The sequence below is a fragment of the Onychostruthus taczanowskii genome, unplaced genomic scaffold (genome assembly GCF_017590055.1).
Source record: "Onychostruthus taczanowskii isolate IOZ18803 unplaced genomic scaffold, ASM1759005v1 scaffold18, whole genome shotgun sequence".
NCBI lineage: Eukaryota > Metazoa > Chordata > Aves > Passeriformes > Passeridae > Onychostruthus > Onychostruthus taczanowskii.
The window spans coordinates 13427207-13450894 of NW_024499017.1; the positions used below are offsets into that span (position 1 = coordinate 13427207).

General features: G+C 42.8%; 1 protein-coding gene across 6 annotated transcripts in view; it reads left to right on the plus strand.

The window, feature by feature from the left end:
* Positions 1-827: 827 nt before the first annotated feature.
* NFAT5 (nuclear factor of activated T cells 5) overlaps positions 828-23688 on the plus strand; it is a 36380-nt gene continuing 13519 nt past the window's right edge. For 5 of the 6 annotated variants that reach the window (XM_041400694.1, XM_041400695.1, XM_041400698.1 and 2 more), the window contains exons 1-5: positions 828-954; positions 11744-12302; positions 16926-17118; positions 20363-20553; positions 21364-21536. In XM_041400694.1, the coding sequence (XP_041256628.1) occupies positions 897-954; positions 11744-12302; positions 16926-17118; positions 20363-20553; positions 21364-21536 (1174 nt within the window). In that variant the 5' untranslated portion in view covers positions 828-896. Of the gene's footprint in view, positions 955-11220; positions 11283-11743; positions 12303-16925; positions 17119-20362; positions 20554-21363; positions 21537-23688 lie in introns of all 6 variants that reach the window. The other variant, XM_041400700.1, reaches the window with a different exon arrangement.

Consider the following 23688-nt stretch of genomic DNA (forward strand, 5'->3'; position numbering starts at 1 on the left):
TGGGCTGGAGCCCCTTGCTTCTGGAGCCAGGCTGGGAGAGCTGGGGGTCTTCACCTGGAGAAGAGAAGGCTCCAGGGGAGACCTTGGAACCCTTCCAGCACCCAAAGGGGCTCCAGGAGAGCTGGAGAGGGACTGGGGACAAGGGATGGAGGGACAGGACACAGGGAATGGCTCCCACTGCCAGAGATCAGGGTTAAATAGGATATTGGGAATGAATTCTTGCCTGGGAGGGTGGGCAGGCCCTGGCACAGGTGCCCAGAGCAGCTGTGGCTGCCCCTGGATCCCTGGCAGTGCCCAAGGCCAGGCTGGATGGGGCTTGGAGCAGCCTGGGACAGCAGAAGGGGTCCCTGCCATGGCAGGGGTGGAGCAGGATGGCCTTTAAAGTTGCTTCCCACCCAAATCCAGTCTGTGATTCTAAGACTCCATAGGATGTTGTTAGGGTCATGGTGCTAAATTAGGCTTTTTTTCCTTAGGAAGTCAGTTGCACAGTTGGAATTCTGAAAACAGGTTTGTCTCAGATTCCCACGTGATGTGCTGCCCTCAGCCCTTCATTCTGGATGAGAACAGTTTCTCTGGAAGTTCATGAATTATTTCTTTGTTTGAACAAGTTTGTGTCCTTTGTTTCGGTCTTCAGAATGTGCATCTTAATGTTTGTTTGTTTTCTGAAATAACTTTCTTCCATGCTGTTATTTCCAAGCACTTACTGTAACTTTTCCCAAAGGTTCTGAAAGGGTTGGGTTATAGTTCATATCTTTTAGGCAAAAATATTATTTCTTTTCTTGTGTAGAACACGGGTGACATTTTGATCAAGTTCTTTTTGTTCCACAGAATCTGTCTATGACCTTCTCCCAAAGGAGCTGCAGTTACCACCTTCCAGAGAAACATCCATAGCATCCATGAGCCAAACAAGCGGCGGTGAGGCCGGTTCGCCGCCTCCAGCTGTAGTTGCTGCTGGTAAGGACTCTCCTTTATTCTGGTGTTTTCTTAAGGTTTGTGATGTTCTGGCCAACATGAACAGTGCTGGCAAAGTTCTGAGTGTAAAAAAGAGCTTGTGGAGAAGTAACAGAGTTCATTCTAGGAGAGTGAAAGTAGGTGGTGTAGTTCAGCTGGGTGATCAAAAGCGTCAGGTATTTTATGTTGAGGTTGCTGTGTTTCATATATGCATCTCCATAAGCAATAAATTGGCTGTTCCTTTATTCTGTTATGCCACACAGGCAATTAACTCCTAGAATGCACTCTGTCTTCCAGGGGAATAAATCCCTGTTTGGAACTGAGGCAAAATGCTGACTGACTGTAAACCAGTGGATTCTAGTTAGGATAAAAATGGAATGGGAGATGACATTTTGGGCCATGAAGCTGTTACCAAAATGTGAGCAGGAAGAAAAGGTCATATTTTCCATTGGGGCCTGAGGAAGTGTAGTATTTAAACTCCTTTCACACACATCTCTACTGTGATGTGGTAGAAGGTCCTCAAATACATGAGGATACAATGCATATCAGCTGGAACTCTGTAAATGACCAGTGTAGTTATTTTTCTAATTGACAACATACCAAAAAGAGGCATGACCTTTTAATCTGCATCCTTTTCTTATTCCCAGCCATGTTCTAGACTTTAAAGACTCTCACTGATCTTCAGTAAACCTAAAAAAGTGAGGATCTAAGGGCAAAGCTTTGATTTGGGATATTAGGCTCAGTGTTAGCTTGCATCTGGGATTCTTGTCAGTAACTTGTAAATATTAGTACACATCTGTGCAATGGGGAAAAAAGATAATTTTGCCCATTATAGATGTGTCTCCCTTCACTGGATAGGGGTTTTTTTTTTAATAAATTGATCCCTGTGTTTCTTACATGGTCATGTTCCACTTTCCTAATTGGCATTAAATTTTTGTTTGAGGAAAAAATGGTTATAGGGTGAGGATTCAGATAGCTGCATTATTCCTGTTTCTCTCTCTCCAAGTTCATATGCATTAAATGTTTGTGTGAGAACGTTTCCCAGATTTGCATGGTCCTGGAATCCTGATCAGAGCCTCAAGTGGTTGTAGGTTTGTCAGAGAAACTTTACAGCACTGCTCACCATTCATGTTTTGCCAGACCTCTCCTGAGAACCTGTGGATTTAACTGTGCACAGTGGAACTTGCTCATTGAAAGAATTTGATGCTTCTATTATATCAAAAGGATTTGATGTTTTTATATCACTTACTAAAAAAATAATTTGGGCATCTGTTTCTAAAGTCAAGGTGCTTAATGATGGGTTTGGTTCATAGACAGCAGCAACCAAATCTTGTAGAAACTTGTATCCTCAAAACAACTGAACAAAAACAGCCCACAAACCCTGTTACACTCTAAATCCACAGACAAGCCTGAACTGCTAATTAATTCTGTACCTAACAGAAAAGACTTAAACTTGAATGGAACTAAAAGTCTGTTGCCTCCAGGTATTTGGCATCTGCCAAACAGCCAGTCCAGATCCTTTAAAAAACCTGAGATGCATTCTTTAGGTGTGTTTGGGTTAAACTGCAGCACAAGTTTCTGGAATGAAAACCTTTAAAAATTCACGTTGAGGCTTCTTGTTAAAACTGAAAGATGACCTGATCATTCACTTATCAACACTCTTCAATGTCAGAGACCACAGAGGGTCACAGAGGCTGATTGTTCAGCATGGAGAAGGGAAGGGTCCAGGGTGACTTCAGAGCTCTTGCAGTGCCCAGAGGGGCTCCAGGAGACCTGGAGAGGGTCTTGGGACAAGGGCCTGGAGTGGCAGTTGTTAAAAATTCTGTTTAAACTGCACCACCCAACAAGACAAACCTGCAGAGGAGCAAAGACCTGTTTTGTTTCCATTGCTGGTTTGGATGTGGCACGTTCTGTGTTCTTCCTGTAGCTGTACCCCCTTGGTAGAGAAAAGGGTGGTTTACTGTTTTCTTTAATTGTTGTAGGCTCTGTGCAGCATCTTTGAGAAGCTGCCACCACACTTTCAGTCTGTTACCCTGCCATAAGTAGTAATGAGAGGTCTGGCTGGGGTTTTTTTACAGGAGATTTATCCTGGGCTTTGTGCAAACCAGGTGCTTGTACAGGGAAACAATCATACACTTTACACTTACATTTAAAAAGATTAAGATTGACTATCATTTGCATTGATCAAATGTTTAATAGCAGACTGTAGGCAGATCTTTGGGGAGCTGATGCTGTACAGGAGCAGGGTAAGGAGGAAAGACTGGCAACCTCTTGTTCTGTATCTGAAATTTTCCCCTTGTTTTGTGTAAGTCTTTCTATTTTTTTTTTTTGGTCTGGTCTTACTTGCCTTAAAACCTCCTTTTTTAGGAATGAGAGGGAAATGATAGTTCAGTCTGCATAAGGCTGTATGTCATCTCATTTACTCTTGTTTTTAAAAGGAAGGGCTAATTTGAACAGCTAGACACACCATGTAGAATTCTGCTACAGATCTGATTACTCTGGATAATGAGAGGATTCCTTGACAGGGATTGATCCAAAGTTTTCAGAGCTTTTTCCTACTCCTCTAGTAGTTCACACAGCTTGTTCTCTGCTTCCTGAAACACAAAGTAAGGCAATATCTGGCTGAAATTCAGCTTACTCAAGGCTTTTTTGTCACCTTGCTGTGGGGTTTTGTCCCATATAAATCATATTGTAGGTTGGAAATACTGCTGCAGTTAACTCCTGGTTTTTTTGGAGGAGCAGGATAGGCTGGTTTTAGCAGTGATGACCTCGCAGTGACAGACTTCTAGTTCTTCTTCCATTTGGAAATTTATTTTATGATTTACAGAACAGTTGTAAGAATATGAAAATGGAATGTTGCTGATTGGATTTTCATTACTTTGTTAATAAATGTGTATTTGCTATTCATTAATCCAGACATAAGAGGCATTACCCACTCTGAATATCAGACAAGTGTGATTTCATAGAACTCTGGGATTTTGAGCTGCTATCTCAAGCTTCTAATTCTGTAGTTCTTCTGGAAAACAGAAGGGAGGGAACAGATCTGTTTTTACCCCTGGAAACCATTCTCTGTGCTTGCTACTTGAATTCCAGTGTCTTTGTTCAGGGGACAGGAAAAGGAGGATTTTGCCTGGTGCAGCACCATAAACACATTAAATATGAATCATCTCCAGATTCTGGAAATGCATGAGGGTGTCATGCTGAGAAATGTCATTGTGTGCTCTGCCTGGAGATTGTACATGAAATAAATGTCCCTGAAGCTTTCCCAGTGCTCCTGCACGGTGTTGGTGAGCTCCAGTTGCGAGGAGCGATGCTCGAGTCTCTCACTTGGTTCTGAAAGCCTGAACAATTTTTGGTGTTGATCAAGACACCTTGAACCTTAAAACGCTCAAAATTCACTCTGCCAATTTATGTCCTTTCTCAAAGGTGTCTTTCCAGCTTGTAGGTAGCACATGGCTCTTGTCTTTGGGGGATGATCAGGAGTATTTTCAACCATTTTCTTGAAATGAGTGTTGCTTTTTCATCTTCTATCTCCAGTGCCAGGAATGCTCGACCCTTCTGAACCTCAGTGAACTGTTACAGAAACTCACTTCCCTTCTCACCATCCCTTGTTCTTCCTGCAGCAAAACTTGGAATGAGATGCTTCATCTTGTTGATGATCTCTCAAGCTGCTTTCCATTTCCCACAGAGGCAAATATATATATTTCCATATTTTTTGTATTGCTGTCTGGTTTCCAGTTCTTAGTGTCCAGTGGAATTCTCCAGAGTGGTGTTCTTGCTGCAGCAGAAGGGGAGCAGGGTTTGTGCTACTGAAATGTGTTTACAGATCTCTTCTTTTGCATTCTCCATACTGGGATACAGTAAATATGTGAGGTAGTGAATTCTTCTGGCTCCCAAGAGCCTGTGATTACATCCTAGGAAAATTGTGGCTAAATGGTGAACTTTATCTTTTTGTGATCGATTTTATGCTTCTTTTTGTACTTATTTTTAATTAAAGGGACAATCTACTTGCCCAAACAGACGTAATTGGGCTTTTTTTTGATTGGAGTGGTAATTGAAGTGTTGCCATGAGCATCTTTGGTCATTTTCATTATGAAAATAAGTCTTTGATTTGGAGTTGCTGCTTTAGAGGCACAGATAAAGATACCTGCATTGCCTGTAGGGTAGAGATTGGGCACTAAGGGGTCATGTTTGCTGCTGCCAAAATAAGACTTTTTCCTTCTCCAGTGGAAGATTCTGCTGAAGCCTCGATATGGAGATGGGTTTGTTTTGGTTTAGTTTTCCCTGAGTGGCTTCTCAGCCTTCTTAATTTTTATTTTTACTGAAAATATTTTGTTCAGTTATCATCCTTCCTGGTGTCATTAGTCAGTTTTTCCTGTTGGTACAGAAATAATTACCAGACATTTCAAAGGGGATCTCAGTGCTGTCCCCAGTTCTCTTATCCTGGGCTTACGATTGCACGTTGTAAACAAATGAGCAGAAAAAAAGATTCTTCTTTGTAGTTGGTCTCCGATGCCTGTAAAAACTTCCATTTCTTTGTAGGCTTTTCCCTTCCTCTTCCCACCGCCCTCCCAGTTGGAAATGCCTTCCTGTCATTTCCAGGAGGATGTCTTCCGGGGATTTCTGTCTGCAGCCTGCTTGCTGCAGTCCCGAGTCAGATAGTTCTTTCTGACACAATGAGCTTCAAGCAGACCCTGAGGTTTGTTCAAAGCTCACCCTCCTGCTCCTGTGCATGGCTTTGTGTTTCTCCTGGAAGTTCATGGCCCAAGGGAGCCGTGGTGGAGCCCAGTCTGGAGAGGCCAGGTCGTGATGACATTCAGCTTAGCTTGGAGAGGTTCCTTCATCATTCCAGAGGGTCTTCTGGTGGGACAACATTGCTGGGAAATGCCAGAGATAACGATTTTTCTTACGGTTTCCATTTTGTGGAAACATTGTATGTGTGTTCTCTCTAAACTGAGTTGGAATATTCCAGATGTATGGAGTTGTGTGTGTTGAGGGCCTTCCTGCCCCATGATCTTCCTTAGAATTCCACATTTATATTGGTGTTCATGTCTAGTTCATCTCTTTTTCCTAAATTGTATGCTTTCAGTCTTCATGAATTTCACGTCAACTTCACATCTATTTCTCTAAATTTGTTTTCAGTCTTCATGGATTTCATACAGTCAGTACATCCAATTTTCTAGAACTGTTCAATCAAACAGAAACTGTTTGATCATTCTGTGAGGTTTCTTCTTACAGCAATTTCTTGCATTAAATGGCGGCTGTTATTAGGTCAGAAAGACTTGAGAACTACTTTGTGGCAGGAGAATTCCCTGTTCCATAAAGAATAATGGAAAGCCAAGTCTGTGAGGGGCGAGAACAATCCTATTGTGCCACTGCTTGGGCACCTCCTTCTGTAGCAGCATCGTGAAGGCCAAGAGCAGTTCTTGCCTTCTTAGGGAAAGCCCACCCCTGTATCTAAAAGATAAAATAGTCTGTTTCTTGAGTTGAGGTGTTCTTGGCCAGATCCACCCATGCTGACCTCTCCTGGAGGGAGCTGGGGAGGAGCTCAGGGGGGGCAGGCAGGGCTTGGAGAGAGCAGCTGTGGGTCCCAGAGTTCTGCTTGCTTGGAATCAGCTTTTGCACTGAGTGGGAAGGATCTGAGATCCATCATTGGTGTGTGTGAGCCACTAACAAAAGTCCTCCTTAGATACCTAAACTTGAGTGTTAATTGAATAATGGGAGTCATAACAAAACCATTGATTGATGTGTTTACCCAAAATATAATAATACACTGCTTGGGTCAGCATGGGAATGTAAAGGGGAATTTACACTGTTGGGCTTAATGTAAATTAAATTAACCTACCTATCTTGAATCTGAGTGTGTTTAATAACTGGTGAATTGGATTGCTTTATGATATTTGCTGGGATGCTAGTTTTTTTCTCTATTAATACACTTAACTTGCATTCTAGCTTCGCCATTCAGAGACAGGCATCGAGTGGTGGGTTGTGTGACAGTGTCTGTCAATAGTGAAGACAAATAGTGCCAGAGACACTTAACCCATCCAATCTCACCCAGGGTATAGGTCGGTCTTGTTTTCAGACTTCTTCATAAGTCTCTTTTCTTTCTTTCTTTTTTAAAATTTTTTTTTAAATTTTTTTTTTTGTTTATTTCTGAATAGTGGATTGATACTGATTTGAAACTAAGCTTTTTGGAAAAGTTTTTGACATCAGTAATACAAGAAGAAGAAAAGTAGAACCCCAAGTTTGGCATGTGAGGTGTTGAAAGCAGGTTTGCAGCCACTTTGTAAGTTCTGGGTTTTACCTTTGAAACCTTTGACAACACAAAGGTTAATGGTGGAAATTTTGCAGTTTCCTTCTGGGTCTGTCCTGAAATTGTTCTTCTGTGTCCAGGGGTTAAAATAAACCAATTAACATTAAAAAAAATCTTACCAAGGACATGACATGTTAGATAAATCAACACATTTAATAAAAGTTATACTTCACATACTAAGCTTATGCACCAGCTAATCCTCACCCTGTGGGTGAGTTTTCATTTTTGACACTTGTTTCTGCACAGAACATAGAGGGTACCCTGGAGTGCAGAGGAGGCTCTGAGAAAAAAACTTAGCTCTTTAATGGCTTTTTGCTTGTCCTGGCTGTCCCTGCACAGGTGGCTGGAAAACTTGTGAAACCAAAAATATCTTCAGTTTATTTGTCTTTATAATCTTAAGATTTCCAGTCTGGGAAATGACTTGCTTTTGCAATTAAAAAGCAAAGTCATCAGGACACTGTTTCTGTGTGAGGACTTGGTAATCCTTGTTGTATTTAAGGGTATTTGAAAAGAGTGAACAAGGATTTCAGAATTGGCTCCACAGAGATGTTACCTAAAAAGACTCCCTTAATGCCAAGTAGTGATTTTTTTCTCTCTCCTGCCTTTCCAGATCTTTTTTTTAGAGGCTGAATGCCTTGTTTGACTTCACAGGAGAATAGGATATAGAAAATATGTCATTGCCTTGGTTGCTAACGCAGGAGGTCATAAATTTTCTTTGTTTTTTTGGTGCTAAAAAGAAAAAGCCTGCCCTGGTTTGCTCCCAGGGACACTCTCTGCCATGTGCTCCCTTACTTTCAGTCCTTGTGCACTGGTTGATAAAATTTTGCCTCTCTTAGGGAGGAAAAACTTGTAGCAGAGGCATAAAATCTGAATTACTTCTTCCAGCTCCCTTTGATGTAACAGTGATGGCAGTGAGGAGATTCAGGAGGTTTAGTTTCAACAGTGATCTCAGTTGCTGTAATGTGGAATATTCTTTTCTCTTGATTTTTATGTAAAAAAGGAGAAAAAACCCCACCTTGTGATGCTGATGCACATTTAATTTCTAGTCCTGAGGCTGCACACTTGCCATGATAAGCTCTTGGCTTCTGTTCAGTGTCCTTGCTCTGAAAGCAAGTTTGATTTTGAGACTGTGTTAAATGAAATACATTCAGTCTTCTACTTCAAAATGTACCTACTCACTTAAAAATACAGATATGTATTTGTCATTGCACGCACTGTTAAATTGCAAACCGTGAGCCACCTGTGCCCTTGCCCATTAATATGTGTCTGAAGAAAGTAAAATAAAAGGAATGCTCAAAGCTGGGGAAGGTGTGTGTGTGCTCTCACCTTGTAAAGCAACACAAGTTAAAATTACTGAATTACTTATGTTCCAAAATGCAGCATGTTCATCCAAGAACTCTCTTTTGGGTGTCAGGTACAAATGTCACTGGCTTTGGAATAAAATGATGGACCCAAATGGGAGCCATGTAAAGCACTGTTTATTCATTGCAGTAACGTGGTGAATTCTTATTTGATTGACCCAGTTTATTTATTAGTTCAAAGGAAGATGAGTTGGCTCAAGGCCTGCATACTCTGAGAAAACACAGATTTCACTGTTTCTTAGTATTTTCATAACTTAAAATGTTACTGAAGCAATTACTAATTTTTCTAATTTATGCCCCCAAAAGTTTTTAAATCTGTGTATTTGACTGTTCCAATACAGCCAGTCTATTCCTTTTGCTGTAATATTTATCATACTTTATTTATGGATAGTAATGGCATTAATTTATTATATAAGGCTAAAGAGAGGTTTTCTTGCCATTACTGTTCAATTTGGGTTTATTTCCAAAATCTGATCTTAAATCTAATCGTTACACAGGGGCATCTCTGGTAAATGGAGGAGAGCGTGACCAATTTATAAGTGTCAATGTTTATTTACTTTTTAAAAGTATAAAAGCCCACATACACATATTTATACATATAAGTGCTTTTAACTTCTAGAAAAAGAAAGGAGGAGAAATTGTTTTGGAGAGCAATGATGATGATATTGCAATAATGATAATATTTCACAATGCTGCACCCTAAAACAACACTACCATCACCAGCTCTTTTAGCTTTGAAAAGCATTTGGTTCAGTGATATATTTATTTTTTTCCCTAGGAAAGTGAGGGAAAAGTGCAGGTTTTGCATTCCTGGCCAGGAGATGCACTGAAGCACCAGCTGAGCCCAGTGCTTGGTGTACGTGGCCCACGCAGAGCTGAGCCTGGAGTGTCCAAGGTTTCCTTACACTCCCAGGATTGATGTGAAAAGCTAAATGTGATATTAATCTGTTGGAGGAGGAGTCCTGCAGTCGAAGCCCTGCTGCCTGTTCCATGTGTGTAAAGATTCCATGGTCTGAGTCCCTGTCCCACAGACCCCGACTGCCCACGCTGCCTCGGGCTCTTCCCGAATTCATTTCTGGCCTTTCCCGGGGCAAATCCTGGCATCCAGCCCCCAGCCCTGCAGCTCCTGTGCCCCAGGGGTCCCTGGGCACGCTTCTGCTTCTCTGGAGGTGTAAATGATGGATGGAAACCAATCCTCTCGACCAAAACATCCCAAATAGCAACGGGCTGTCTCAACTCAAAGTGGCTGCAAATCAGCTCCTAAATATTGTCACTGAAATGAATATCTAGATTTGATAGTTCTTGCCAATCCTGTAAATGTTTTTGAAAGAAGCATTGAATTAATGCATGATATAGAAAGGAGAAATTTGCCTTTAAATTGGAATGCAAAGTGACTGAATTTTTCCAATTTCAGCCACTGTATTTGCCAAAGAACAAGCTGGAAAATGGAACTGGTATCATTCAGCTGCTCCTGCTTCACTGGGAGGCTCAGGGAGGGCAGGGTAGTTTATTGATAAACTAATGACCTCTAAATTTGACAGTCTGAAGCAATGTAAGTTTGCTTTTACATTTATTTAGCACAGGAAAGCTGTAGGAAACAGTAATGGTTGAAAAGTTCTTTATTATCAGTCATTGATACTCCCCGTAATTCCCAGTATAGGCAAGTTGGCTGAGTTTTACTGTTAATTTAATGTATGTATCATGACTGAATGTGCTTGATTCTATTATTTTTAAGTAGCTAAAACTGTGTAGAATAGTTCAGCAGTCTCTGAATCTCTTAATTAGACTCGAGAGACTGTTGTAATATTTTGGATTTTTAAAAAATCCCAAGCAGCAAAAAGGAAAACATCATGTTCCTTTTAGTAATAGAGATTACCTGTGTGACAGCAGTAAGTAGCTGAACAAACAAACTGTATTGTTACGTATATATTTAATGTACAATTTGTTTCCAAAATTAGATTATTTCAGTGCTTCTGGTTTATCAGGTGTGGGTGGCAGTGCAGAAATACAGAAAACAGGGTCTCCCCACAGAAAGCTAAAATCTGACTATAAAATTCAGTTATTCCTCAGTGAGCTACAGCTGACTGAAATAAACACATATGTTTGAATGGCCTGCTTCCTCTGGGATATTTAACTTATATATTCCATTGATTTGTCCATTAAAATTTTTCAGTGGTGTTCTCCAGAAATCTTCGGGGGTTTGGTGTAATAATTTTCATGATTCTAAACCAAATTGAGCTCTGGGACCTCTGCAGAAGTTGCAGTCACAGTGATGGAAATCTCCTGTTTAATGTGCATTTTTCAGAGGTCTGTCCCAAGCCATGTCTGTGGAAGGGACCAATGAAGTCTTAGAGAAATTGGTCCCAGTGACTGAAGAAGTCAAATCACAGAAATTCCCAGTCCTTGGATCAGCGTGTCTCCAACACAGATAATTCATCCCTCTTTTGAACCTTCAAAATCAACAGCTCGCTCATAGTGACTGATACCAGTTCCATTTTGCCTACCAACTCAGTTGATTTTATATTTTATTTCTCATTTATGATGGAATAATCAGCAGCTCTTTTTCTCATTTATTTTCTCATATTTTTATTCCAGGATTTGCCTCTGAAGCAGGGAGTGTCTGCATTAAAAATGACCTGTAGTTCTCTGCTTCATAGGTTAGAAACTTATTTTAATATTTTGTGGCTAAGCACAGTCCCATCTTTTCAAAAAAAAAAAAATTAAAAATTTCCAACAATAAATTGTTTAATTGGCATCGAATGTGGATTATAAGCACTTTGCTTTGGGGCTATTTTAGACGAAATGGCTTCTACACCAATAATTAGTCCAGCTGAGGCAATGAAAGCTCTGTTTACTCGCAGCCATTTGTATGAATTAACGTTAAGTCGTAAAAAAAATTCGATCACAGTGGATCGTGCTAAGACTTGTTTGGACATTTCCAAAGCATTGGCTAGGCTGTGTTGCTTTAAGCACTTCCATTCCAAAACCGAACCAAATTCCAAACATTTCTTGGGGGAAAGCAATCGGTTCCTAAATCACCTTGATCTCACTGGGACTGCTATAGCCAGCGCACGCCCCGCCACGGGTCCTGTATTTACTTGTGAATTGTACACCGCAGATGCTTCTTCAGCTCCCTCCTCTTCCTCCATGGGCGGTGCTTGCAGCTCCTTTACCACCTCTTCCAGCCCTACCATTTACTCTACCTCAGTCACCGACAGCAAGGCTATGCAAGTGGAGAGCTGCTCCGCGGCCGTGGGGGTAAGTACCCGAGGGGTAAGTGAGCAGCAGATAACCAGTAACACAGCCCAGCAGCACGCGGCCACGCCGAAGCGCCACACTGTCCTGTACATCTCGCCACCTCCCGAGGACTTGCTGGACAACAGCCGGATGTCCTGCCAGGATGAGGGCTGTGGATTGGAGTCAGAACAGAGCTGCAGTATGTGGATGGAGGATTCACCCTCCAACTTCAGTAACATGAGTACCAGTTCCTACAATGATAACACTGAGGTGCCACGTAAATCGCGCAAGCGCAACCCAAAGCAGAGGCCAGGGATCAAACGCCGAGATTGCGAAGAGTCCAACATGGATATCTTTGATGCCGACAGTGCCAAAGCGCCTCACTATGTCCTTTCTCAGCTCAGCACGGACAGCAAAAGCAACTCAAAAGCAGGAAATGGGTTGGTATCTGCTTTTTTTTTTTTTTTTTTTTGCTTTTTTTTTTTTTTAAAGAAAAAACATTCTATCTCCGTATGTAAACCCAACTTAATAAAAGTGCCCCGGCAAATGTTCTGCTTAGGTTCTCACATCAACCCCTCTGTTCTCTGCTGTCCCTGCCATGTCCTAGCCCAGGATAAGCTCTTCCTGCCCCCAGAAATTGTGGCTGCCCCTGGATCCCTGGAAGTGTCCAAGGCCAGCTTGGACGTAAGGGCTTGGAGCAGCCTGAGATAGTGGAAGTTGTCCCTGCCCGTGGCAGGGGTGGAACTGGATCTCTTGAAGGTCCCTTTCAACACAAACCACTCCATGATTCTGTGATAAATTCTAATTAGACTTGTTAATCTTTATTTAGAAGATAAAACTAAACTTTCCTGCAGCAATTAAATGCAGCGCTGATGAGCTCATCTGTTCTTTAAGTGAAATTCCCTAAAGGCCACACAATTCCGTTTATAAAATGGCAATGAAAATGTATTTAAAAAGAAAGGCAGAGTGGAGTTGGTGTACCCTGAATGTTTTTTTGCAGGATTTTGTGTGAGGATTTCAGTCTGTACACTTCACCTGCTGCTCTATTTGTCAGATAGAGACAGGGATGGGAGTACAAGCTAACGGTTAATGTCTCATTAGGATTTCTCAGCATTTAAATTATCACTTGCTTTACTTTTTTATGAAATGTTAAGACAATATGGTGAACCAGTTTTTGGTTTTTCCATGTGAATTCACTTCTGTATTTGATTTTTTCAGAAATAAATCTCTAATGCTGTTTCTCTCTGTGCTTCTGGGTCGTGTGCGTGTGTCTGCGTGGGCACGCCTGGGTGGTGGCCCCTCATCTCCCACTTCACACTGTTCACTAAATGCATTCCAGTAGCTGCTTAAAGAGGACAATTCCATCAGTTTGCAAGAGTGTGTTGATACATTTCTTTTTTTCTTTTGTTTTTTAACTTTTTGCTTCTTTAGTACTTTTAAAGTGGTCAAACGGATAGATTTGGCTCTTTTATTTCGGGCTTTTTTGGGGGCAGGAGTGCATTTTGGTTTCACTTTTATGTCTGTGCTTGCAGTACGTTCTGACGTTCATCACAGCAACGGTGAATATTAAAATTTGACTGATGGCAAAGATGATGAACTTCTCATATCCCAAAGGGAAAGAGCCTGGAGTCTGTATTCCCAGGGTCAGTGCAGTTCCATACTTAAAATTTCACTGTGAAAAGCAGTTCTGAGAACATGTCCTGAGTGTGCTTCTCTTCCTGGGCATGGTGGCCTCTGGCCTCGGGGTTTTCACCAGCCAAAATTCGTGGTCATAAAGTGAAATATTAGTACCTGGTAGACCCCGGGCAGCTTGGAATGAGGAAGGTGCCTCCCCCAGCTCCGAGGGACCAGGCTTGCCCTTACAGAAGGAGAAGCTTGATGGAAGGATGAGAACTGTGCCACTGTAAGTGTGGTCTCAGGAAGGTTTTGTAAACTCTGAAAGAATATGTGAGATCTCAGTCTGAAAACAGAATAAGATTTCCCCAAAAACACTGGGCTGAGCAGGGAAATCCGTGGGGTCTGTGAGTGCAGAGGGGAAGAAGGTGGAATATTTTTCCTGATGTGTCTCAGGCCAGACTGAACTGCAGGAAAACTCCCAGGTAGCAGAACCATCCTTGGGAGTAAATGCTCTGGGATGAGAAGTGCCAAGGTCTTGGAAAACTTAATTTTGCCATTGAAATATGGAGACTTGGCCTTACAAATCTGGGTCACCGTAGTGACTGGAGTTCTTAAAACTTCCCAGCCTGGTGGAGCTCAGCCAAGGGAGTTCATTTACTTTTGGCTTAAAGAAAAGAGCAAGGAAAACTGCTGTGCTCCGTGGTGAATGGAAATGGCATTTGCCCCTAAAGAGACAGTTGTTGTTAAAAGCCAGGAAGAGAAAGAATATATTCCTGTGGAAACTTGGAATTTGTGAAAGCCTTTTTAGAAGTGGATGAATTGGTGGTGGTTCAGGGCAGAGACTCAGGTTTCTGTGGTCTCACTTTCAGGTCTGCCCTGTCAACAGGACCGGGCCAAACTCCTCAGGAGATCTGTTTGAGTAGATTCATAGGATTTGCCACTTACATTTATTCCTTTAAAAAACCAGAAGTGCTAGATTAGGGATATTTTGTCTGGTAACAGTCAGGTTAATACATGTGTGTGAAATGTACAGGTGTGAATACTTGCAGTATGAATAAACTGAATTAAAATGTATTCATTAATTGAAAGGATGCATTAAGTGGTTCATCCTCTATTTTGAGAAAGACCACTGAGAAATCTGGTGAAGGTTTTAAGTTGCATCCAGCTTTGGCTGGTTGATTGGAAGTAATGGTTAAGTTTCTAGAGAAAAGACCAAAATAATTGTGAGAAGCATCTCTCTGCATAAATATGATAATGATAATACATTAATATGCTGATAGTTAAGGTAGTTGGGATTTAAGGATATTGTTCTGGAGAGCTCAGTGTTAATGTCACTGCTGAATCGTGGCACGGCTGGTTGATTGGAAGTAATGGTTAAGTTTCTAGAGAAAAGACCAAAATAATTGTGAGAAGCATCTCTCTGCATAAATATGATAATGATAATACATTAATATGCTGATAGTTAAGGTAGTTGGGATTTAAGGATATTGAATGTCACTGCTGAATCGTGGCATTGGGAGTGGTAAAGGTGAATTTCATTTTGATGGCCAGCTCTCCAACATTTCCCTTCAAAATTCAACTATATCCCAGTCTCCCCAGTGGCTACACTGAGCAGAGTAATCAGGACTGCTTGGCAGGAAGATAGTTTTATTATAAGATGGTATTAATATTATTTTGCAGGATTTTATGCTAATTTTTATGTAGTTCCTGCCTCTGCTGGGTACTGGTTGAGGATGAGTATTGAAGGCAGCCAGGGCAGTGCCTGGTCTGTCCACAGTGAAGTGCTTAATCTTCATGGAGAGAAAATGGAAATGGAAGTCATCCAAAGCACCAACTCTGTCTATTTTAACCCTTTTTTATGTGTAGTGAAAGGTTTTGGATGGCTTAAGAAAAAGGCTTAAATGAAAATAAGAGTATGACAAATAGGATGTGTTGCATTAGGCAAAGAGTGATGGTTTTAAACTAAGAGTGTTGATTCAGTGTAGGTCAAAGGAGGAAGTTTTTTAAAGGGAGGGTGGGTGGCCCTGGCACAGGTGCCCAGAGCAGCTGTGGCTGCCCCTGGATCCCTGGCAGTGCCCAAGGCCAGGACAGGGCTCGGAGCACCTGGGACAGTGGAATGTGTCCCTGCCATGGCAGGGGTGGCACTGGGTGATCTCTAAAGGTCTCTCCCAACCCACCCTCTGCTGTGATTCCATGGCTTTAGGGCTGTGAGATGTGGGGGGCAAAGTGGCCAGCCTTTCCTGGGCAGGAAAAGGAGCAGCACAGCAGGGCCAGGCCCCACAGGGCTGGGGCAGGGCTGTGTCCAGGGGCTGCCCTGTGCTCAGCAGGAGCTCTAGGAAAGGGCTGCCTCGTGTTTGTCATCTGGTAGGTGAGAAGAGCTGGATCACCCCAGCTCCAGGTCAGTGAGAGCCTCGTGCAGTGGCAAAGAAAAAAAAAGCAGTTTTCATCCTTTTTGAGAAGGAGAAAATCCTGGATAAATTGCTTCAATAACTTGCATGTTGAAATGGAATTTCTTTTTTAAACAATCACACTTGTTATTTAAAACTGCTTCCCAGGCATTAGCTGTTAGAAACCATGTTTTCCTAGGAAGAAAGAATATGACATTTGCATGAATCATGGAGCCCTTTTCCTGCCTGCATCATGTACTGTGGTACATTCACATTTCCTAGTGGGAAAGGAGTTTCTTGGTCTTCAGGTTCGTTACCAAATCCTGGTCTGAGTAGGATCAAGGGTTATTTCCCACTGTGCTCTAAAGGGAACACAAAATGTCTCATGTGCTGCTAGACTTGGGAAGGCTCCTTCATCCTGGTTTTAATTATGGAACTGAGAACAAGCCACTACATCTTATGGGACGCTCCTGGAAAGAAAGGCCTTGTGCATACACTGATTTAACATTGGTGCAATTATGCCAGAGCTTTTACAATAGCTAATTAGGTTTTAGCATAAATTGGTCACTCTGTTTAGACAGCAGTCGGAGCTGGAGTTTGCATGGATGTACAATTTGAGGTGGAGACAGGCATGAGGCTATTTTCCTGTTTAAAGAAGTGTCATTTAACCTTAAATCCATCCAGTGTGTGTGTACGTGTGTGTTTGTCACAGCAGCAAAACAGCTTGTTCAGGCTGTGTCATAGACTCTGAAAAAGCAGGTTATGAGCTGCCTTCTGTTCGTTAACATCGGTTAATGCTAATTGCTTTTCCCTTCCTTTATGTTTGCTCTCTGAAAAGCAGTTCCCATGTGCTCTGGATGGAGGAGGCAGGGAAGCACCATTCCTCTTCATCCTGCAGGTCTCCTCTGGCAGAAAGAGAGTCCCAAAGTTTGCTCCCAACTACAAACCTTCCAGCAGTTAATGCGCGCTCTTTTCCTTTTTAGCTTTTCTGTGATTTGGAGTGTTTTTACCGGGGAGCTGCTTCTCACATCTTCTCGATGGTGTGTTTTGACTTCTCAGAGCATCAGAGAACCAGAAGGGAGCTGGAGGGAAGAAGACCCCAATGTTGTGTGGTCAGTACCCGACTAAGAGTGAGGGGAAGGAGCTGAAGATCATGGTGCAGCCGGAGACCCAGCACAGGGCTCGCTACCTGACCGAGGGCAGCCGGGGCTCCGTCAAGGACCGCACGCAGCAGGGCTTCCCCACCGTCAAGGTAGGCTGGGGACACGGGCACTGCCTTCCCAGGGCTGCCCTGGCAGTGGGCCTGCAGTCTCTGCAGGGGTCAGGGAGCAGACTTGGCCGTCCTGGGCTGGACAGGGTCTCTTCTTGCAGGTCATGGGTCTTACTGGCATCACAGAGTTACAGGAGAGGGAAGCTGCGTGTCAAGGCAGGGGTTTAAAATCTGGGATGCACATCCTGTTAGGCTGCAGTTCCATGGACTGTGTGAGCGCAGAGAAATTCCATACCTACAAAAGGGAGGCAGTGAAATGCTGTAGCTGTTTGATGGCTGGTGGCAGTGGGCCATCATTATCCAGTAGTAGTAAAGACATAAAACCAGTTTTCATTTAAAAAAAAAAAAATTGTAAAGGGGATGTTTTGGTTTTGTTGTTTTTTTTTTGTTGGTTTTTTTTTTTGGTTTTTTTTTTCAATTGCTTGGTGTTTTTTGCTCTTGTTAATTCAGCAGTATCTGAGCTGCTGTGTACAGTGTCTTTCAGGTGAGTCATGCAGCTCTCACTGAGGTGTGTTTTGCAGTCTGTACTGCTCAGTGAGTTTAGCATGGTACAGGTGGAGGTAGTAGAGGTAGATGTGGATTAGAACTGGAGAATGGGGCAAGGAACGAGGCAGCATTTATGTGCACACTTGACAGTTGCAGCCTGTTTACTGTGTGGACTTTGAGGCTTAAAATTCAGGTGCTGAAGGCCTATTGCTCTGAGCAACACAAGAAGGTTACGAGATCTGTGACATTTCTGCTCAGGAAGGAAGACTGAGGCTGTCCTCCAGGGGCTGCCCATGAATGCACAGAGTGGGCATTTCCAGGTCTTCTTTCTTCCCTGTGTAGCCTGAGGAAAGCAGCTGGAGAACTTGAGGGCTTGGGAAGGTTTCCTGATGGAAATGGTAGAGAGGCTTACCAGGGGCAAGGCTGGGCTTGACTTAGGGTGGCAAACAGAAGAACTGATGTTAAATATCCTCCCACAAGTGATCATGAGAATCACCAGAGAGCTGAGTCCAGGCCAGCACCACACTGGTACCATGGCAAATGGCATACTGGGCATACTGGGAACAGTGTGGCCAGCAGGTTGAGTGAGTACACAGCTAGGTTTGTTATCATATAGATAAGAAGGGTGAAAGACATTTTGTTTAATGTTTTTTCATAGTTATATCACTTTGAGAAAGCAGCAAAGCAGTTCTCAACCCAAACTAACTTACCAGGTCCACAAGGAGATGTTTGTTTGTGACACAGCCCTTAAAATTTGTGCTGACTGCTGCTGACAGAATACAGAAGTAGGCTTATCTTCAAAGTCCTGTTCAGCAGTGTTAGGAACACCAGCAGCCCTTCACTCAGTCCTCCTGAGTAATGCAGAACTCCAGTAAAGTTTCATAAGAAAAGAATCCATTCATATCAGCCTGTTGCTATGGGGATTTAGTCCTCATTTATGTGGATTTTCTTAATGGGCCTTTGTTCATCTGAATTTCCTTTTAACTCCTTTCCCAGTTACCCTTTAGCACCCATCAGTGAAAATTCTCTTTGGAAGAGTCTCATGTTACTGAATTCCTGGAAGTTCCAGTTTGCTTTACCAGTAGGCAGAGGAGTTCATACCCTGCAGATAAAACTCTGCCAGGGCTGGACAGACAAATGAGTCAGTGAATCTTGAGGAAATCTGAGCTAGTGGGGAAAAATACGTTCCAGACAAGGGAGTTTTTTGTTTTGTTTGTGGGGTTTAAAGGTGGGGAGGAGCAGTGTAAAGATGTTGGTGCTCAGCAGAGATCTGGCTCTTGGGAGCAGCTCCGGCGCATGGCCTGACACAGGCCGAGGAGGAGAAGCAGGTTCAGTGGCCATTTAAATAAAACTCTGATCTTGATGACTTAAAACTTGAGTCTACAATTAGTATGCAGCATTAAAACTGTACAGCCAAGCCTTAATCGAGGCACTGGCTGTTGAGCCCTTTGTTGTGACCTGTGCCCTTGGTTCCCATGTGGATGCCTGTGCTGGGCCACTGCAGGGATCTTGGGGCTCTGCCCATCTCTGACAGTAACATTTGCTATTTGCTCCTCTTGGACATGAACACACAATGATCTTACCAGTACTTGCTGGTTTATTTATTTTTTCCTTTATTCAAACTTGCTACAAACTTCAGAATTCCATTTTTTAAGTGTGTCAGGGAATAGTCCCCCAAGAGATTCTCCAGAGGATTCTGCTCTCATTTGCATCTCACTGCTGAAACTGAAGCTTCTTTTAAAGGTGTTGCTTCCAGGCCTGGGACAAAAGACAGCACTATCACCCAGAAGTCCTTGAACAACAAATATGTCTCAGTGGAAACACTAAAATATTCATTTTATCTCCTAGAATGCTCTGGCAAGGATTTTCCAACTCTGGCCTGGGAATCTGGCAACAATCTAATGTTTTTTTCACTTGGAGTATTTTTCTGAACTATTTCCTAAAAAGAAGAATTTTCTTTCTAATGCAATGTCCAGGTTTACTTCAGGATTTCTTGTACCTCAGAGTATTTTTAGTCTGTGGCACTAGTGGGATCCCACTAATAAAAAAAACCTTTAAGAGGACACAAACCATTTCATGCCAGGGTGTTGATGTTACAGAAATGAATGTATTTTTCATTGGAATGTTCTGGGATAATTATGACTTGCAGATGGGGGTTGCAGGAGGATGTTAAAATGTCTGACCTGCTCTTATTTATGAAGTATTTCAGTGAATCCTGACATTGTTACCTTTTAAGCAGGAGATGTTGGGTTACCATTTTTAATTTTTATTTTGGTGTCTGAAGGAAAGCTGGGCTTATTCAGTTGGATGGTTGGACTATTCAGTTGCCCATTTCTCCCTCTGCTTCCCTTTCATCCTATTCTGACTCCTTCAGGGGTTTTGCAGCTGTTGGACAATTCTAATCTGGTTTCACGAGGATTTCAAAACGCATCTGGCGTCAAGGTGGGGTCCTGGAATGCCAGTGGCTGTGCACATATTGAGCAGCAAAACCTCTTCACCTCTGGAAGCAGCCCCAGGAAATGTTCTCTTTCTTGGCTGGCTGGTGGATGTAGATGCTGGGAGGGGAAGGGGGAATAGTCACAGCTGGAGTGGGAGCAGGAGGTCGTAGGAGACCTGAGATCGCAGTTGAGATAATTCTGTCTGAAGGTAGACAGGACTGAGGCTGGTTTAGAAGCCTGCTATTAATAACAACAATTAAAGCAGCCGTTCCTGTGCTAATTGCCCACCTGGCCTGTTGCAGCTGGAAGGCCACAACGAGCCCGTGGTGCTGCAGGTGTTCGTGGGCAACGACTCGGGGCGCGTGAAGCCGCACGGGTTCTACCAGGCCTGCCGGGTCACGGGCAGGAACACCACGCCCTGCAAGGAGGTGGACATCGAGGGCACCACTGTCATCGAGGTGGGGCTGGACCCAAGCAACAACATGACACTGGCGTGAGTAGCTCCTCCAGGAGCATTGTCCTTCATTGGCTTGGGTTTGGGAACAGATTTCTTTTTTCTGTCGGATGGGTTATAGTTCAAGCCTGAGCATCTCGGCGATCTCCTCTCTCTGCTCCTCGGCTCTTGCTTGTAATTCAGTGTACTCGCAGGAGATAGCAGGTGGTCCCTGTGCTTTTGGGACACAGAACCCAAAATCCTGGGTAGATTGCAATATTCTTCTTTTTAATACATCAGGCTGTGTTTGCTTCTGCTGTTCTTGTTTTTTTGGCTGTTTTTTGCTTTAAATCATTTTGCATGGAGCCTGTCTGAAAGCCACCACTGCATCATCACTCACCTGGCCCTGTACATCTCCCCTAGGACCACACTTAAGGGAGGACTTATCTGTCACTTCCAAGTCCCACTGAACATAAATAATATGACTACAGTAAGTTTTCTTCTACTCCTGCTTTCTTTAAGTGAATGCAGAATATTTTGAAGCAATAATCCTGCAAACACAGATCTCGCCCTGGGGATGGAAGAATGAAGAGCTGTGATTCTAAATTGAATGCTTACCAGAATTAAATTGCACTTTCTGTTTTATTCATGCTTTCATATGCCTTTCTGCCATGATTCATCATCCAAATTAGGCAGGGTTGAATGAAAACTTGAAAAAGGTCATAGATTTCATGTAAATAAAAAGAAATCTGATAACATTTCTGTAATTACCTCAAGGCTTTTGACTTTGGCTTATGAAACTACTTGAGAGACTGTTAAAGGTGCTGAACTTACTAAACGATGAAATTCTGCTCTGTTTTGTGTTGTTAGGGTTGATTGTGTGGGAATCCTGAAGCTGAGGAATGCTGATGTGGAAGCCAGGATAGGGATTGCTGGCTCCAAGAAGAAAAGCACCCGCGCTCGGCTCGTCTTTCGCGTCAACATCACGCGCAAGGACGGCTCCACCCTGACCCTGCAGACGCCTTCTTCCCCAATCCTGTGCAGTGAGTGTCAGACCACGGAGCTGAGAGTGGGGGGGTCTGGGTTTTGGTGTGATCTGGGCATGGGAAGGGTGGCCAGGCACTGGCAGGGGCTGCCCAGGGAGGTCTGGAGTCTCCAGCCCTGGAGATGCCCAAGGAAGGAATGGATGTGGCACTCAGTGCTTGGACTGGATGGTCTCCAGCCTAAATGGTGCTGTGATTATTCTGTGAAAATACCTTGGGGAGTAAAAAACCAACCCTGTGTTTTTAATCTGTGATAATTTCAGAATTGCTGTAGCTGAAATCAAGTGGATTGATTTTTATTTGTGGTGGGGTAATAGTTAAAATTATTGTCCGGTATTGAAAAATAGTTACACAATTCCTGATCTTCAGTTCTATGGATTTTTGCCTCCTCAAATGTCACCATTTTTGTCATTTGCTTTGAAAACCGACAGTTAGTACTTTCAGTCTCTTCTGTATTGTCACATTCATGCCTCAGCTTTCAGTGCTGGACAGGACTCGCAGTAAGCCAGCAAGCCTGGCTCTCCCAGCTGTGGTCCTTGCTGGGGCCAGAGGCTGGATCTGTTCTGGTTCAGTGCAAGAACAAAACTTTTTATAGCTCTTTATTAAACTGCTCTGTTTAGCACGAGCACAGATGGCTGCCTTGGCTGGGGAGGAGGTTCCACTGACCAACAGGGAAAAGGGGATTGTGGAATCATGGAATGATTTGGGCTGGAAGGGACCTTAAAGCTCGTCTTGTTCCCCCCCTTATCTTGATGAATGAGATGGAGAGCTTGGTCTGTGCATGGAAAGAGTAGAGAAGCTCCTGGCACTCGTTTTGTGCTCTTCCCATGGTATAAAAAGAATTTTTTGGGGTTATTTTTTAGAAGTACAGTGATCTTTGCAGCTCCATTCTGGTCAATAGACCATGGTGGTGTTTCACAGTAATGGAGTTTCTGATACTAATTTTCAGATTTAAGATAAAAACATTTTCTATAAAATCTCAAAACCATTCCTGTATCTCTTTTGTTTGTAACTTTCTGGTTAAAGATAAAATTATTTCACCTATAGAAGAAAAGGGAGTGGAAGTCACCTGATGTTTTCTTTAACAGCCCAAAGCTTGCTATTGTGAGTAGGAGCTGAGAGTCTGAGATGAAACATTTAGAGACTGATTTTAAAATAGGCTGTTGAGCTAAAAAAAGCTGTATTAGATGCAAAGAGTAAATTGGTTTGGTTTTTGGCAGGCTGGGGTTTGGTCACTTGCTAAGAAAATATTCTCAATTGTGTAAGTTGCTAAGAGATTGCCCAGGAATTCTGCAGTGTCTCCAGTGCTGCAAGTCTTAGATCACAGAAACAAAATACTCTGGTCAGACTTGTGTCTTTGGGGAATATGTGAATAAAACTGATCCTGGTGTGAAGGTTGGGAGGGGAATTCCTGAGGCTCCTTCCAGGACTCTGTGCTTCTGTCTTAACTGATGCCAAAGCTGCAGGGACTTGCAGTAGACCTTGGCCAAGCAAATAGTGCTGGCACATGGGTACTGGCTGATCAAAATGGCATGAAATGTGTTGTTTATTGAATATAAATCGTCTCCTCAGGCAAATTACACTGGGTTGGTTTGCTACATAAACCTTATGACAAGTGTGTGATGTACCTTCACAACAAGGTTTGCATTTACACTCACCAGAGCCTGTTTATGTTGTGTTTTATAACGTTCCTGAAACCATAGAGGAGGCATTAAGGAGCTGCAGGCTCTTTATTTCAGGGCTGTGTTTTAAATAGGCTTTGTTAACTTGTTAGCAAACCTAAATCCAGTTACTCTTTTCATGTGCCTTGAGCATATTCAGTCGTTGCGTAACGGTTGCCTGGGAACCTGCAGCCAGAGTTGTAGAAAAATCCTTTCTGAAAGGTCATTAAATAATTTGGAGTGGTACAGGATGTATGTTCTGCTGTGTAGTAAGCCCAGAGAATATTGTTATTAAACACTCAAAGTGGGCCAGGCAAGTGCAGAAACACGAGCCTGGGTGTGTGCCCTGGGAAGCTGTGTGAGGAGGAAAGGTGATTGAGGAACCTCCGTGAGAAACTGGAATTATTTTATATTAAATGTGTCAAAAAACATTATTTTAAAATGAATCTCTGTTTAAATTGTCTGCAGTGCTCATTTGTATTCAGCACACG